At 46.1% G+C, this 16,515-nt stretch overlaps 1 protein-coding gene across 1 annotated transcript; it reads right to left on the bottom strand.

Moving 5' to 3' along the window:
• Nucleotides 1–1,014: 1,014 nt before the first annotated feature.
• Nucleotides 1,015–2,284, bottom strand: LOC135805620 (histidine protein methyltransferase 1 homolog). The gene has a single exon (XM_065319686.1). It carries the CDS (start codon nucleotides 2,235–2,237, stop codon nucleotides 1,221–1,223), a length of 1,017 nt encoding a protein of 338 aa, XP_065175758.1. The 5' UTR covers nucleotides 2,238–2,284; the 3' UTR covers nucleotides 1,015–1,220.
• Between the last annotated feature and the right edge of the window lie 14,231 nt (nucleotides 2,285–16,515).

The following is a 16,515-nucleotide window of genomic DNA, read 5'->3' as shown; positions in this document are numbered from 1 at the left end:
GATTTGCTGGACAGTTCTGTCCGTTTGCTTTTAGCGAATTCAAATAAAGAAAACAACAAAGAAAACAAAGCCATAAAAAACCGTCCTCGACATCTGCTCTTACGGCTGACACTGTTCGGGCAGATTTGCCCTAGAACTCGATCAACAATTCATACGAAATTTATGGACTTTACACCACTGCATCATAAAAGAAAAGGGGGTCACCTGACAACCACATACCTCCCCCGCGCCCCCCCCCCCCCCCACCCCGTTGATTATACCTGACAACCACATACCTCCCCCGCGCCCCCCCCCCCCCCCCCCCCCCCCGTTGATTATAACACGGTAATTGTACAGGGATCTACTTCAAGTACATGATCCACATCATGACCGAACTTACATTCTCACATGCGACAACCCAGGAATTGCGTTCACCTTACCGCCAGTATCACTATTAACAGGACAAACAAGTAAGTTCCCATGTTCCAGGAGACCAGGGTGAGAACATGAATGTGTGTACTGGAAATAAAAATTAAACATTTCGTAAATTTCGTCTGGCTACCCCATTTCGGACATTAAAACGCTTACTAAATTCAACAAGTAAATTGTGTCCCGTTCATTCTGCGGTACTGCATGTAACGTTGTGTGCGTAGTAGCCTGCGATTGACAGCAAAGTTAGTAGTTAGTACCAAGAGTAGATAAACAAGAGTGTGCAACTCGCGGATGGGTTGGCCCACGGCGGATTTTTTTGTTGACGTAATCTTTTTGACCACCCACGCGCTGCTAGTCTTTTTGGAAAGTTTTGCCTCGTGCACTTGGCCGGGCTTACATTGCAATGTCGGTGCCCAGCACGTGCTCTCACACTGCTCTGCGGCAAGAAGCGCGTTTCTCTGAAAAAAAGGTGACGTCAACAAAAAATTCCGCCGTGGGCGAGGGTATCTGGAGATCGTGCAGGAGAGATCCGGAGTTGCACACTCTTGTTTATCTACTCTTGTTAGTACGAAATGTTCTTTTTCTCACAGTTTATGAATACTATTCGCTTACGACATAAAATTGATTTACAGTATGAAGGCAATTGCTACGGTGAGTACCACAAATAAATTCATAAAAGAAAGCCATCACGATCTACAAGAAAACATTAGAAAATTCTTTAAACTAAGAAAAGTTCAATCAAGACCAAAGAACAATTTCAAGTACTAGTAGCTTCAAAGCATGGTGAAAGCAAATGCGCCTATCCTCTCTTATTTCACAGCAGTCCATCTCAGCTCTATTATCATTCGCGTCACACCGCTGCCCGAATACTTCGACACAACCTTGCATTGAAGGGACGCATCATCCTCTATGGCCTTCTCAAAGCTCCGTACACTGCCACCAACACCAAAGTAATGTGACTTGGCAGCAAGAAGAACAACGCCTGATGGAGAGAGGCAACATTTGATCAAGCTCAACAGCTTCCTATGTGTATCCTCCCGATAGATAGTCTCAGACGTGACAATTACATCATACAGATTGCCATGTCCAGATGAGATGCGCTCCGAGAAGACTTCTTCCAGTTTTCCCCAATCACCAGCAAAGAAACCAGCACTCACAGCCTTTGCAGCATCAGCGAGACGCACACGTGCAGTCGAGTCAGAATTCGGCCGTCGAGGACTATGCCGTCGACAACGCAGCTGTCGTCTCTCCCTCATCTTAAATGCGTTCAGCATGTTTGCTGCCACATTCGGCACAGTCACATGACGCAGAACCTCTTCATTGTAATCTTGGAAATCAACAGCTTTGGCACCCATTAACAAGGCATACAGTCCAGGTAATGCCGCACCGCAGCCCACTTCCAGGACGCGCTTGTCTTCAAGCAGAAATTTATGGCTATGCATATAATCGACTAAATCATGGGAGCATTCCCACACTTTCAGACCACCTTCATACACGCCTGGAATCAAGTCAGAATGTTGACTGATAGCACGCGCACAGTCACTTTCTTTGTCCTCTGAATCCGATTCCCTGCTTGCATCCAGAACCTGGATGTCTGCTTGTGCACTCGCAGACTCCACATGGCGAATACATACATCTTTGTTACAGAATTCAGTGGAGGTAACTTCTGACTCGGTTTGTCTCGCCATCTTCTCCAATTCTTTATTCGTCACCGGCAGAACTACAGCGGGTCGTTCAGGAATAGACTGAACGGGACTGTCTCTCTTCGTGTCATCCTCCTCCTCATCGGAATGTGCAAAATGGAATCGGAACGCCTCACCAGCCATTTCTCTCCCCACTTCAAATAATGACTGAGAAAAGTAAAAGTGCTTTTTCATTTTTTTCATTTTGGCATAATTCTGTTTTTGTTTCACGCATTTTGAAAATAAAAGTGAGTTTATAAAATTTGTACGTAAAACAGTCGAATCGATCCCAAGCTAGCTATCTAGCTGCAAGCGCAAGTATGGAACAAATCTCAATTTGACTCAAACTTTTGAATTGTACTTAGGTGTGTGCATGGTGTATGTGATGTAATTGTACGGCTTGCGTTGTGAATGTGAAGCCTGAAAGTTGCTTTCCAGTCATGTTACTTTGTCCTGGCATTGTGGTCATTTCTTGAGTAAGTCCCACTGTAGAATTCTTGCTGGGCGACAGTGGACTGGAAGATAATGGTGAGACAGCAATCAGCCTGACACATGATGTGATGCATACAGTAGTTAGGAACAGAACGCTGCTAAATTCTGTCTAGTCTACAAGTACAAGTCATATGCCAAGTCTATCCGTTTTGATACGTCCAATACTCACGCATGCAGACGCAGTTGGTTAGAGACACTCATTGGCGGCATGGGTGGATAAGCTACTCGTAATGTGTCGAATTTGTTTCTTCCTAATGATAGCTTGCATGCCGTCCTACCGGTAGGACCACCGGTAGGACCCAAGAAATCGTGCTGCAAAAGTGCTTTTGGTTGAGAAATTTCTTGAAACAATTGTTGAGATGAGGTCTTTGTCAGGCAAAGTAATGGCGCAAAATGCAAGACTATGTCCAGTGCATTGCATGCGCGCAATTTTATCAATTGTCAAAATGGCCGCACATACCGTATATTCTCTATTATAAGCGCCGTGCTTATATATTTTCAACACCCCTCTACCCCGTGCTTATATTGGAAACCGCGCTTATATTGGAGACCGTGCTTATATTTTTTCAACCAATACATCCATAGAGAGCAAGAAGAAATACATGCTGGATATCATGCATGCAGCATTGATTTCCACCAAGACCGTGCTAATAATAGAGACTGTGCTTATAATGTTTCGAAAGGTGCTCACAGTGTGCTAGTATTAGAGACTGTGCTAGTAATGGAGACCTGTGCTTATAATAGAGAATATACGGTACTCCTGTCGGAGCGCTAGCAACTCTGTCCAAAGTGAATTTTGACCATGGCACATCAATCGTGGTGAGGTACTAATGTTTTTATTAGTCTGCCAAGGCAGTAGAATGCATAATTCCATACACCGTTTCCATGGTTACCATTTGCTGTTACCATGGAATTTCGTACTCTGCCTTGTGCGATCACGTCTAAAATTTGTGGACTCCTTCATTAGCCCCTGAGCAACAGTTTAGGGTCAAGTTTTTGGTCAATGTTAGAACAGAGGCCATGCAGCATGTCTGTGTATGATGGTCCTACCGGTAGGTCCTACCGGTAGGACCGAGGTCTATGCAAGCTATCACTAAACACACTCTGAACCCAAGTCCATTATGTTCACGTTGTTCATCTTGTCGTGAACAGTGTAGCACTGTCATTGCCGGGTAAAGTAAGTAAATTTATTGGTGGTTTAGCGTGTGCGCTAAGCCCTGTTAACGAACGTGGAACATCTACCACTCATACTTAGTCTGATGATCATGCATCTGATTATGATGTCATTGCTATACATGCGCATGCGCAGCGCGCGCCACTCTCCCACGCATGCATTCCAAATCTTGCTTTAGAGAGAGAGAAGGAGAAAAGAGAGACTCCTTTGTCACTTTTGCTTTCTGACGACTTGACTGTTCACTGGTTTGTCCGTCAGTGTCAATTTCCCCTTCCCTCCCAACCCCATTCGACTGGGGATCACTATCTCTCCGTCACTGTCACCATAATTTCCTCAATAACAGTGTCAGTACAACTCTTGTCAATATACTTATATCGGGTGAGGGCAGTCTATCTCCGCAGCTGGCTCATTTCAATCACTACCGGTCGCAGCTCCTGCCCACGGCAGGCCGACCGTCTCTCGTTCACACTCTGTGTGCTCCAGGTCACAGCTCCTGCGCAGAGCAGGCCGACCTGTCTGTCTCTCTCTCACACACACTATGTGTGCACCGGGTCACAGCTCCTGCGCAGAGCAGGCCGACCTGTCTTTCTCATGCACGCCAGCTGCTCCGCCCAATATCCCTGATATGCCAACCAGAAAACAATGTGTTCTGAGCCGGGTGCATGCCTGTATGTGGAGAGTGCGTTAAACTTATAAAATAAATGCATGCATATCGTATGCTATGCAAAATGCGACTTTCGATTGACGCGACTAAACCAACTTTAATGATATCACCCTTTTCGCTACATTCGCTAAAATTTCACCACTGCTAAAATTAGCCATTTTCAAAATACAGTAACTTATTATTATTCCTAATGATGGTTATTTCATGACCGAAACGTTGAAATATAATATTTTTCTGGTGAAAAGCAGTTATTTGAGTGTGAGCCAGTGTTGCTCACAACCAATTTTTTACTTATTATTATTATTATTGCAAATAACGCTGAGTAATTGCACAATGTATAAAAAAAACAAGCATTTGCTTACAGTAACTGGGGGATGGATAAGTCAGGTAGGGCTGTACGTGTCAGTGCATTTTCTTGTCATGTATAATACACAAAGTAGATCTGGAGCAGCACTTCGGAAACAACTGCGGCGCGGGTGTTGTGGTCACTTGAGACATTGGTAGTCCATTCATTGGAAGCTGGCACACTGACTCCTGACTGTTGGTGTCTCCCACGTTTAGTTGTGGACATGGGAGTAGTACAATTTTACTACTTCGAAGTACTCCCTGGTTGTAGATACCGTGAAAACAACAGTACATCCTGCATTGCGTGACCTGCGGGATTATTCCTTGCCACAATGGAGGCCAGAAAAGTCCAAAGACAGGGAATTAGAAATTCAGCCACCGTTAGGCACTGCGTCTGCCTGGATTTACCGGCCGTGGTGAGTTCCCTCGGGAACGGACATGATCATTTACTTTTACTTTTTTTTTTACAAAGTTAGGACAGGTATGCCTTGGCACAATGTATTGAGAAGCAGATCCCAAACCCAGATTTTAGTATTCGTTTAAAGTGGGTTTTGAGCCTCAATTCGGCCCAGATCGTGCTTTCAAAAGCCAGCGGGACTATTTTGGATGAGTGGACTGTAGTCATGCTCACGAACAAGATGGAATGACTGGTGTCTGCTTGTGTTGCTCAGTTTGAACCCTGACTGCAATTGGGTCATTTCATATCGGCGTGGTAGGATACAGGGGCTGCAATTGGCACTGTGACAACGGCAGCGTTGGCAGAGTACAGTAGAGTCGTGCGCGCTGAAGAACGTGGAGCCCAAGAGCATCCAGTCTGGAGTACTAAGAAAGCCACAGTGTGAACAACGGCGTTGGCTTTCTGGCAGCGTGTGGGGTACATATGAGTCAGTACGGTTTTGTTTCTAAGAACGTGCTATAAGACCGCAGCCAGATTGCTGAAAAATAAGAACGTCCCAGGCTAACCCCTTGGAAACAATGTTCTTGGGCACGCGACTCTACTGTAGACTGGGTGATAACGGTGGTGACTGTGGACTCTGGGGAGTCCGGATTTCCTGTTGGTGATGAGGTTCGTGAACAGTTTTACCTGGGTAACTCCATGCTTTTGAACCATCTGTCGCACACAGGGTAATGGCAGTGGTACACGCTGGCTGGCTGGCTGAAGAGTGTGAGTTACGCACGCATCTTTGTGTGTGTGTGTGTGTGTGTGTGTCGCTGCACATACCACTGCACCATATGGGGCGATTATGGTCACACACGTCTTTCTTCTCTTTCTCAGACTCTTCCTGACTTTTCTTTCATTCTTCTGGGTGGTTACCAACAGCCAGTGCATGCCGGAGTATGTGGTGTGATGTGTGTGCGGGAAAAAATGAAAAGACCAAAAATAGGGATTCACTGGCCAGAAAAAGTCACTTCAAATAGCTGTATGGTGTAGACCAGGCTGAGTAGTGACGGTCAATTCTTCAGCCTTGCAAGCTGTTGAATGGTGCAATCCCAGCACAAGTTGCTATGGCTTCTGCCGTAGCATTGCTATCATCGCCTCCGGCGATGGGCGTCAACCGGTCAAAGGTGTGTTTGTGTGTGTGTGTGTGTGTGCGTGTGCGTGTGTGTGTGCGTGTGTGTGTCCCATATCGTGCACTGGTATGTGCTGCGATTTCCAATCGATAGGTTGCGGGTTCGATTCCCAACGATTATGGCCACACACGTCTTTCTTCTCTTTCTCAGACTCTTCCTGACTTTTCTTTCATTCTCCTGGGCAGTTACCAACAGCCAGTGCATGCCGGAGTATGTGGTGTGATGTGTGTGCGGGAAAATAAATAAAAAAAGACCAAAAAGTGGGGATTCACTGGCCAGAAAAAGCCACTTCATAGCTGTGTGGTGTAGACCAGGCTGAATAGTGGCGGACAATTCTTCAGCCTTGCAAGTTGTTGAATGGTGCAATCCCAGCACACGTTACTATGGCTTCTGCTGAAGCATCGCTATCATCGCCTCCGGCGATGGGCGTCCAATGGTCCAATGGTGTGTGCATGTTCGCGTGTATTCAAGGAGATTGATTTCCGCCATTGCGGTGGATCCACTGTCTGTGCAGTTGTGACCACACCAATGTGTCTTATCTATTTGTATCCTGTGTTGTGTTCTGCTGTATTATCTCTGCAGTCTGCATTGTACAGCTCCGGTCCATTGCGTGCTATCCTGCAAAGGTCTGCTAGTATTGCGTGCCGGCCAGTTTGCTCCAGTACTGTAGCATGCGCACACTCGCCCCGGCATGCCCTAAAGACCAGCATGCTGCCCTCTCCCGGGGGTTCGCTGTACCGTGTAGCTGCGGCACCTACGCGGAACTGCGTGCTGCACTGGCGCTCTTCGTCCACCTCCTCAGCCAGTGGTGAGGTAATATCAGTCGTAGCACTCGGCCAGTGATAGGCAGCACTTAATGTGTAAATGTGACTGACTACGCATGGCTGTGTATTCGTATTTAGGTTGAATGATCAACTGGTTGTATGTTTTCAAGCATTGATCGTTCTCGCCCACTGTTCTGCACTGTGTGATTTGAACACAACAGAACGGTTTGAGTACTCACATTAGAGGAGATGCTCTGCATTGCTCTAGGTTTAAGCACAGTGCACATCTACCAAGAAGTACACACGAAGGAAGCAAAAAGGCTGCTTTCCAGAGGAACATGATGTATTCTCAGTATGAATGTAACCAGCATGCTTTTGAAAGTCTTCTGCAGAGCCTGGGACATAACACACTATGTGCGCGCGCTTTCTCTAGACTTCACGTGTGCCACTGCCCCGTTGTCTCTGCATGGAGTTTTGAACCAGAACACACCTGTGCAAGTGGCTACATGTACTCTCCCCATGATGTCTGTACAGGTGTTTCACAGAAAGTAGAACCACTCTCCACTGTGATTTAAAGCCTTCTCTATATCACAAAGCAATGCCATAAAAGCAGATTTAAAACTGCACTCTCATTCCACAGACGTAACACAGGCTGTGTTGCAGAATGTTTTCTTGTGCTTATTGATGGAAATCGTGTTTCTTTGAATCTACACAAGCAGGTTATGGGTAGGGGTGTGCACGGGCAGTCGGGTACCCGTGCTTCCTGTGAGGATCTCGGGTAGACGGGTACAGAATAGTACCCAAAGTCGCACAGATCACATCATGTACAGCGCACATGTACAAATTAATGTAATACTCCGCATGTCTACCCAGTGTGTAAGGGAAGGAGTGCATTGTGGTGTTACCATGGGAACGTTACCCGATCGGGCACCCATGCTACCCGTGGGAAACTACCCGATACCCGCAGAGAATAGAGAGGTTGCGCACTACGTAAAGTTGAGCAACTTTACGTTAGTGGGCGGGAAAAACCCGTGAATTCGCGAGTTTTCACTGCACTTACAGAAAGTTGTCTACGGAGAGTACGTAGATAGGGCTCTAATAACATAGCTGGTCCGTAAGTGGATTAGGGTACAAATTTATAACTCTCCCCAGGTCGATCTAGTCGTACACTGCCGCGTTCGGAGTTGTCACAGGCAGCTACGTGATTTGAAAACTCCCAATGCTGTAGACAGCAAGCTGTTTCAGCGGGGGGGGGGGGGGGGGGGGGGGTTGAAAACTCCGTATGACGGAACACAGATGCGCATGCAGTTTACGTAAGACTTTCCGTAGATCAACTACGTGTTTTACTAACGTAATTACGTTATGCGGAACCTCTCTAATGCTACCCGACTCTGCACTAGTTAGGGGCATACAGCCACATCGTATATTTGCTAAAATCAAGGGTCAGGGAGTGGGTTGAATTAATATCAGTCTGGAAAGAACTTGGCGAACGAGTACTGCTCACATTATTTTTTTAACAAACGGCGAGGAGACAATAATTTGATAACCGTGATCAATAAGACAAGCTGAATCGACATTTGTGTATACTTTATTCTAAGGACGACACTACGGTAATAAAAACGTGCTTTCAGCGTAAGATTCAGAATATCTATCTGAGGCTGGGTGTATCTCGATTTAAAATATTACGCTGAAAGCACGTTTTCATTACCGTAGTGTCGCCCTTAGAATAAAGTATACACAAATGTCGATTCAGCTTGTCTTATTGATCGCGGTTATGAAATTTTTTTTTTTGAACAATTTTATCTTGTTTGTGCAGGGTAGCATCATCTTCCTGCCCAGCCGGGATATTACCATAGCAGATCTTGCTTCTCGTCTTCCGAATACATCAGCCGGTGAGTCCTGCCTGTTATTCTCAGTGTTGTCCTGCGCTAGTCTGTTGTCATCAAGTACAGGTGGAATCCTGATAATTCGAATACCGGTATGGCTTAAAGGGAAAGTATACCCTTAAATCAAAATTTCACCAGTTGTAGTCTTCGGGGTGCTGAGTCAAATGGGTCTTGGTCTGAGGAAGCTGAGACGCTCCCTTCCTCCTTTATTCCCGATTTCTATCAATGCGATTTCCACATACAATTTCTGATACTTCAAGTACCGTATTTTACCGGTTGTAAGTCGACCCCGGTTATAAGTCGACCCCCCTATCTGGAGGTCTCAATTCTGCGTTTTAAAGTTTTCACCCAAAGAAGCACTACTAACCACCTCCTGCTACTAACACATCAACAAATCATATAAACATTCCTTATTGGAGGATATAACGTCCCAATCCTTGAAAAAGGCCAATAAACTGGCAAAATGTGTAAACATGGTGCACTCGTGCATGCAGTGCAGGTCATTTTTTTGTAAGATACTGATAGTTCCCGGTTATAAGTCGAATCCCGGTTGTAAGTCGACCCCCACCCTTTCTCCTTCTATTTTAAGTCGTAAAAGGTCGACTTACAACCGGAAAAATACGGTACTTCGAACCTCGAACTGGGTATGTCCGGCTAATTAGAAGCCCCACGGAATCCACTTACATAGAAAATGTGTGGGATTTGTGCTGATATTTCGAAGTTACACCCGCCTGTGTGGATTCACAGGAAGTGTAAGTTACGAAGTCTGAAGAGAATGCTGAACGGTCTCTGCTGGGATAATGACTACATCATAGCTCAGTGGTTAGAGCATCGCTGGCCTCAAGCGAGGGTCCCTAGTTCGGGTCCTGGTGGGGACAGTCGTTTTTTTGTTCAGACTTCCCGTTTACGTCTTTCCCTCAAACCAGTGAAAATTCGAAGTTAGCAAAGCATGATTCGAAGTTCACTTTATTTTCTACAGGTCAACTTGGTTTGCATACACAGGCAGTTCAGTGTCCACTAAATCTGTGTCTAAGACGTGAAGAGCAACTCCGCGTGTCAATGCGAGCATTTTGAAAAACATAATGTGTTGGTGGGTACATATTGGATAATTACCAGTAGAATGTCCGGATAATTAGAAGTTCTTTCTCTGGCATTTTGGGGTTTGAATTATCAGGATTCTACCTGTACAATGTAACTGAGCCATTGTCTCTGTGGCTACTGCATTGCCTCTGCTGCCTGCGTCTGTGGATAGGCTTGTGAAGATCTTAATTCGCTGCAGATATCTCATACTCTTTGGGTTGTTTATGGCGCTGCATCTGCCACCCTGGTATAACCAGGCATGGTGGTGGCCTGGCACGAGTGAAACTTCTCTAAGCTGGTTGTGTTTCTCACCACATTTGCAAGCCGGTGGTAACGCGGATGTGCAAATTTACTTTACTTTTAGTAAGTTTTTACTTTGGGTTGTTTGGCCCCTGTGCACGTGTGTTGTTCCTGTGCTGTTCTGGTCTACAGGTAATGTAATGGTGCTGGCATCTGAACTCGGTGTGACTGTTGATCGTGGCCTGGAGACCAGTAAGTGCCCTGCAAGCAGTAGTGTCTTGTGTGCATCATCAGTGACAGTTGTTCCGACTACATCTGACTACTGATTGCAAGGGGAATCACTCGGCGCATTAAGTTGACTGTGTCATACCGACGGCAAGGTACAAGTAGGGTTTTTTGTACACTGCCAACTGACTGCAGGCTGCACAGTGTAATCTGCAGCTTTGTGTGTAGACACAGGTGCAGTGCAAATCATGGACAATATGCTGTTTCAAGATTGCATGTACTAGTAGACCTGGGTGCTCGAAGGCGGGCCATGGCATCCTAATTATGAACACCCACTTACTATTTAGGGTCAGAAAAACTACAAATTCAAGCAATGAGGACTCAGAAATTCCAGAACAATTTTTCCGGTATTCTCTTCAAGCGGAATACAAGCAACTAGAATCTGGCCGGCTGGTGTTGCAATGGCGCCCAGCTGGTGGTCTTTCTGGGCAAAGTCAGTTGCCAGCTTTATGTATTCTTGTCCATTGCTGTCTTTGAGGAAGATGAGATCTTGCTTCCGCATGTTGCATTGCAACTCTCTGCCGTGAATGCTGAAATGCATGGTGACTTAAAACCATACTTGCTGTATCCTCCACTTAGTGACTTAACATCTTTCTTGGTGTCGAATAGATAATTGATCTTGTGCATATCTGTGATGATGTCTTTGTGTGCGATCCGGCTCACCCCACCTTCTCTCTTCGACTTCTTGATCATGCCTTCGAAAATCTCGTTCACACGACGAAATTCGCAATCTTTGAAAATATCAAAATTTCTTCCCAGGTCATTCAGATGCCGTTGGATAGCTGCACGGAATCCTTGATACGAGTTATACCGGTACATGTACATGTATGTATCGCCCTTTTGCATCCTCATTCCAACGTAGCACAGACAAAGCATATGGCACAGTTCATCTTTGGTGCATATCTTCATGTCTGCAGATATGTTTTTCTAATAGGCCAATTTTCCAGGGGCCTGCGCTGTAGTCCCATGCCGCGCGAGTGGGTTTTCGAAGTGCTGTCACAACATACAAATTGGGTTCCATTTCATACGAGAATCAACTTTGGCACAACCAATTTCGAGCAGATACAGCGTCAAACAGACCTTCATTCAAACATCAAGAGCCAGCTAAGAGCTGAGAATGCCCAGACGAGAAGATTGTACAAAGAAACACCAAGCGTTGCAGAAAGATGGATGCTCCTGGCATCTCCGCCACTCTTTTCCCCGCGGTTTGCACGCTGCAGCTGCTTCTTTTCCGAGCCGACAAAAAAAACTTGCTTGTCGCCAGCAAGCCACCATTTGGCAAGAAAACCTGGTGGAGGCACACACCAAACGTATCATTTCGGTGCATTCGTCGTAAATGAGGGATAGCATGTTGGCGATTGCCAGCAATAAGAGCGAATTTCGAGTAACCTCCAAGCCGGCCATGGTTAGAGCCCTCTGCGGCACAACAGAATTTGACATGAAAATCAGGACACTAGAGAGCAACAGATCGGATCGAAAGGTGGCTTGGTTCAGTCGAGTCTGGCCTCAAAACAAACTTTGACAAGACAACTTCCATCTACGCACAGGATTCTGGCAAATGATTATTGCGAAAGCATTCTATCAACAGGGTCCGCCTTTGTGCAACCGGCTTTACTACTAGACTCAGAGCACTGTTTTACTGACGACAATTTCATTGTATACTTATGATGGTTTTCTTCCCATTATTGTCTACAGTGATGCCACAAGATATTGCTGAATTTGTAGCTACAGAGATGGGTTTCATACCACAGATGGACATTGTCAATGAAAGGTGTGTTTAATGCTACGCTACCAATAGGTGTGTGTATGTATGTGTGTGTGTGTGTGTGTGTGTGTGTGTGTGTGTGTTTGTGTGTGTGTGTGTGTGTGTGTGTGTGTGGGCGTGCGTGTGTGTTTGTTTGTTTGTTTGTGTGTGTGGGTGTATGTTCACCCACACTAGTAGCAAGTATTGCGTTCGCGCGCGGGGGGGGGGGGGGGGGGGGGCAGAGGTAACTGCAGTTGGATCCCAGGACGGATACCCTGATGCCGTCAATCTTTTTCTGCACCTTGTCCTCACCCACTTACTGAGGTGTGGTGAGCCCATCAGTGGGATCATTTCCAAGCACACCCGTAGTTTGAGGATTTCAGGGAGTGTCGGCCGTTGGGCGGTTCAATAGCCAATTGGGTCATCTTTCTAAGATTCCTTTTTGAGCCTCTCTCCCCTCTCCCGGGGTGATCCACTTGACCAGTTTTGGAAGTGGGCGAGTACAAGTGTGTGAGTGTGTGTGTGTGTGTGTGTGTGTGTGTGTGTGTGTGTGTGTGTGTGTGTGTGTGTGTGTGTGTGTGTGTGTGTGTGTGTGTGTGTACATGAATGTGTGTGTGCATGCTTGTTTTGTGTGGTGTGTGCAAGCCAGTGCTGTGACTGATTCAGAGAAGGACCTGTCTAAATGGTGTCCTCGTCCACCAGTAGTCACCATCATGGGACATGTCGATCATGGCAAGACCACGCTGCTTGACTTCCTCCGCAAAACATCTGTGGCTGCTGGCGAAGCAGGCGGTATTACTCAACATATCGGTGCCTTTCAGGGTAAGGGTTCTACACCACAGTACCAGCAACTCTGGTGAACTGTTCATGCTGGTGTTTTCAAGCTTGGAGTGGTCTCGCCGAGTCTTAATACCGGTAATAGTAAGGTGCGGACATACGGTAATAGTATGCACCTTTACTGAATCATGAATGGCTGGACCAAGTGAAGATACAGTAAACCCTGTCAAGCCGATCACTCGGACAAGGTGACCACCTGTCCTAGAAGACCACTGAAACCAGGACCAAGGGATGCTATTTCCAGTCAAATGACCCTGGATAAGGAGACCACCTGGTAACAGAGACCATGTTTTGAAGGTCCTTTGCGCGTTTGTCTTAGACAGGTTCCACTGTAGCATCATTGGTAAAAAACTACTCTGGCTATTGCGCTTCCTTCTGCAGGGCCAGGAAATCGAAAGCATGTCTTCTTCTTTTTTTAGAAAGGAAAAGGACATGAGCCAGAGCGCGCTAAAACATGACCACAGCTTTTTTTGAAAAAGTCGAGAAAATCGCGATTTGAATTCCGCGGCAAAAAAATACGAAGTGCAGTGCAACGCGAGTCGCTGTTGTTGTTCTCCTCGGTCGACTGGACTGTTCCGGATGCATTTCTTTGTTGCAAGTAAGTTTATTTGTTTGAGTTTGTATTCCATGTTGCGCTGAGTCGCCTAAAACTGATCGTCATCGATGTATCGACGGAAGAGCCTAGTAGTAGTAATGTACTGCGGAGCGGAAGAAGACGACATCCTCGCACTCCATGCGCAGGATAAAATATTTTGAGGACTCGGGTCGGAAACAGAAGGAAGACGATGATGGCTACAGCGACGAGTCATTTGAGGGCGACACTTTCATCGAGCGTAAAAGAATTGATGCTGGTAGTCACACGATCTGCAGTGACGAGGAATTCTACTCTGATGACAATCTGGCAAGCGATTGGCATCGACACTGACTTGGGAGGTGAGTCGGCCGATGATTTGGCCAGAATGGACATCGCTGCACATATCCGGGACAATGCCAGTATTGGTTGCAACTGCAAAAACAATCAATGGACTCTGCTGCTCCCTCAACTTGCTCAAGTCGATAATTTGAGTACCCTTATGCGGAACATCGCTAGCACGAGCAGTAGGCAGCGAAAGCAGTACTCTCTGGCGAGCGGAGAAAACCGTGTGCAGATGGGCTTTGGTGTGGGGAATATGAGTGCGACGTCGAGTATGTTGAGGAAGACGGTGTGCAGCAGTGTATATCGTATATCTGAAAGTACAGGTGGAGTGTGATGGAGAGGACGTGGCGTGTCAACTTCTTCGTCCGTCTACAGATGTTGACCGTGTTTTCGCTGGCGGTTCTCCAGTGGTGCTCCAAACAGGAGGTATTTCGGACACCCAGCTCAGCTGCCATAGAAATTTTGGATGTGGCTGAGTACCTGTCAGCTCATGCTATAAGACCCTGGGCAGAGGAACTGACCCGGAAAGGATGAACCAAGGAACATATCAGCAGTGTGCAAAAGTGACAATCCTATTGCTGTACATAGAATTTCACCATTTCAACAGTGCTGCATATAATACCATTGTAGCAACACTTAGACATGTCAGATCACTCCAAAACTTTCAGACAGTGAACATTAGGTGTGTTTGATCATTTTTGAACAAAAAACTGAAAATCGAATTTTTGGTCTGTGGTCATATTTTAGCGTGCTCTGGCTCACATATGGATACGAGTTTAGAGTAACTCTCCATCACTGTAACTGGATACTATATACAGTCAGAAAGTGCAATAACTAGGCACAAAACTGACAGAGTACTGAGACATTCGACGTCCTGACACCTAACTTCAACACATCTCCGTAGCGCTAACCGACAGCCTTCCAACTTGGAAGGTTCAAGGTTATGGAGAGTAGTCAACTAGTCCATCACAATGTCATGCATGAGGAGTACTGTAGGAGTTTGGCTTTCGGCTTGTACAATTCGTTTTCGCAAAGCTTCCCCTTTCTTTACTTATCTTTGATATTTATGACCCACCCAAGTTGGGTGGTGTGCTGCTTTGCTGCTTCGAATTGTAGTTAGACCGCTTTGTCAAATATCGTACTGGTCTCGTCATCGTCCAGTAACAATCGACATTCTTTGTTCCGTTGGGACTGTAGCTTTTGCTCGTTTTCGTTGCGCTTGCCTTCCCCTCTTTGGTCTTTCCATAACCTTGAGCCGTCCAAGTTGGAAGGCTGTCGGTTAGCGCTACGGAGATGTGTTGAAGCTAGGTGTCAGGACGTCGGATGTCTCAGTACTCTGTCAGGTTTGTGCCTGGTTATTGCACTTTCTGACTGTATATAGTATCCAGTTACAGTGATGGAGAGTTACTCTAAACTCGTATCCATATGTCCTTTTCCTTTCTCCATTTATTTATGGCTCAACATCCGAGTTTCTTCTTTTTTTCTTTTCTTTTTTAAAATGTTTTCAACTTCCCTCTGCTTTTTATTCTACACTCATGCCCTTTTTATTCCGTCGGTCTGGGACCGGGCACTGACCGTAACTTTGAAGTGTCCTTAACTCTGATTCGCATACTTTTGATGGGGAAAGGCCAGAGATATGGCATGTAATGTCACTATTTCCACTAGAAGTAAACAACAAGAGAGAAGTAGTATTTCCACTAAAGCTCACCTAGAGGGTGCCCTGTAGACCGAAGTGCCCATAACTTGGGTGTCCGGATAACTGAGGTATGAGTGTAATTCCATTTCTCTTAGCTTGGAAAGTCGCAGAAGGATCACTGAAAACTAATGGTGCATGGCAATAAGAATTATGTTGTCTGTTGCTTATTTAAAAGGTGTGTGTGTGATATCATGGTTTTGATCTGCAGTGAAACTTCCAAACACTAGCGGAACTGTAACTTTTCTCGACACTCCTGGCCACGCCGCCTTCACGGCCATGCGTTCTCGCGGGGCTCTGGCAACCGACATTGTCGTGCTCGTTGTGGCTGCCGACGATGGTGTCATGCCACAGACCGTGGAGTCAATTCGCCTTGCTCAGCGCGCCCAGGTGCCGATTGTGGTTGCTGTCAACAAGTGCGACTTGCACAACGCCAATCCTGTACGTGCGTCACCTCTGCTGTGTCGTAGCTCTTACTTTCCTATCTTGAATCAAACTTGTTTGGTGCGATTTGTTGCTTTTGCTGTACTCTTAAACTGATCGCAATGTCATTTCATAGATCCTAGAGGTTTATCTAGGTTCTAGCAGGAATGACATACTAGTACCCCTTACAATTTGACCACCCGGGAGTGATGAGAAGTGTAGACTTGGCTTCATCCAACCACCATGCACATCTCTAAGCTGCCGTCTAACCTCGTGTCGAAGTGGTCATAATGGGGCGTAGCAAGTC

This window comes from Sycon ciliatum, chromosome 1 (genome assembly GCF_964019385.1).
Source record: "Sycon ciliatum chromosome 1, ocSycCili1.1, whole genome shotgun sequence".
In the NCBI taxonomy this organism is placed as follows: Eukaryota; Metazoa; Porifera; class Calcarea; order Leucosolenida; family Sycettidae; genus Sycon; species Sycon ciliatum.
This window is presented reverse-complemented; position numbering and strand designations above follow the sequence as displayed.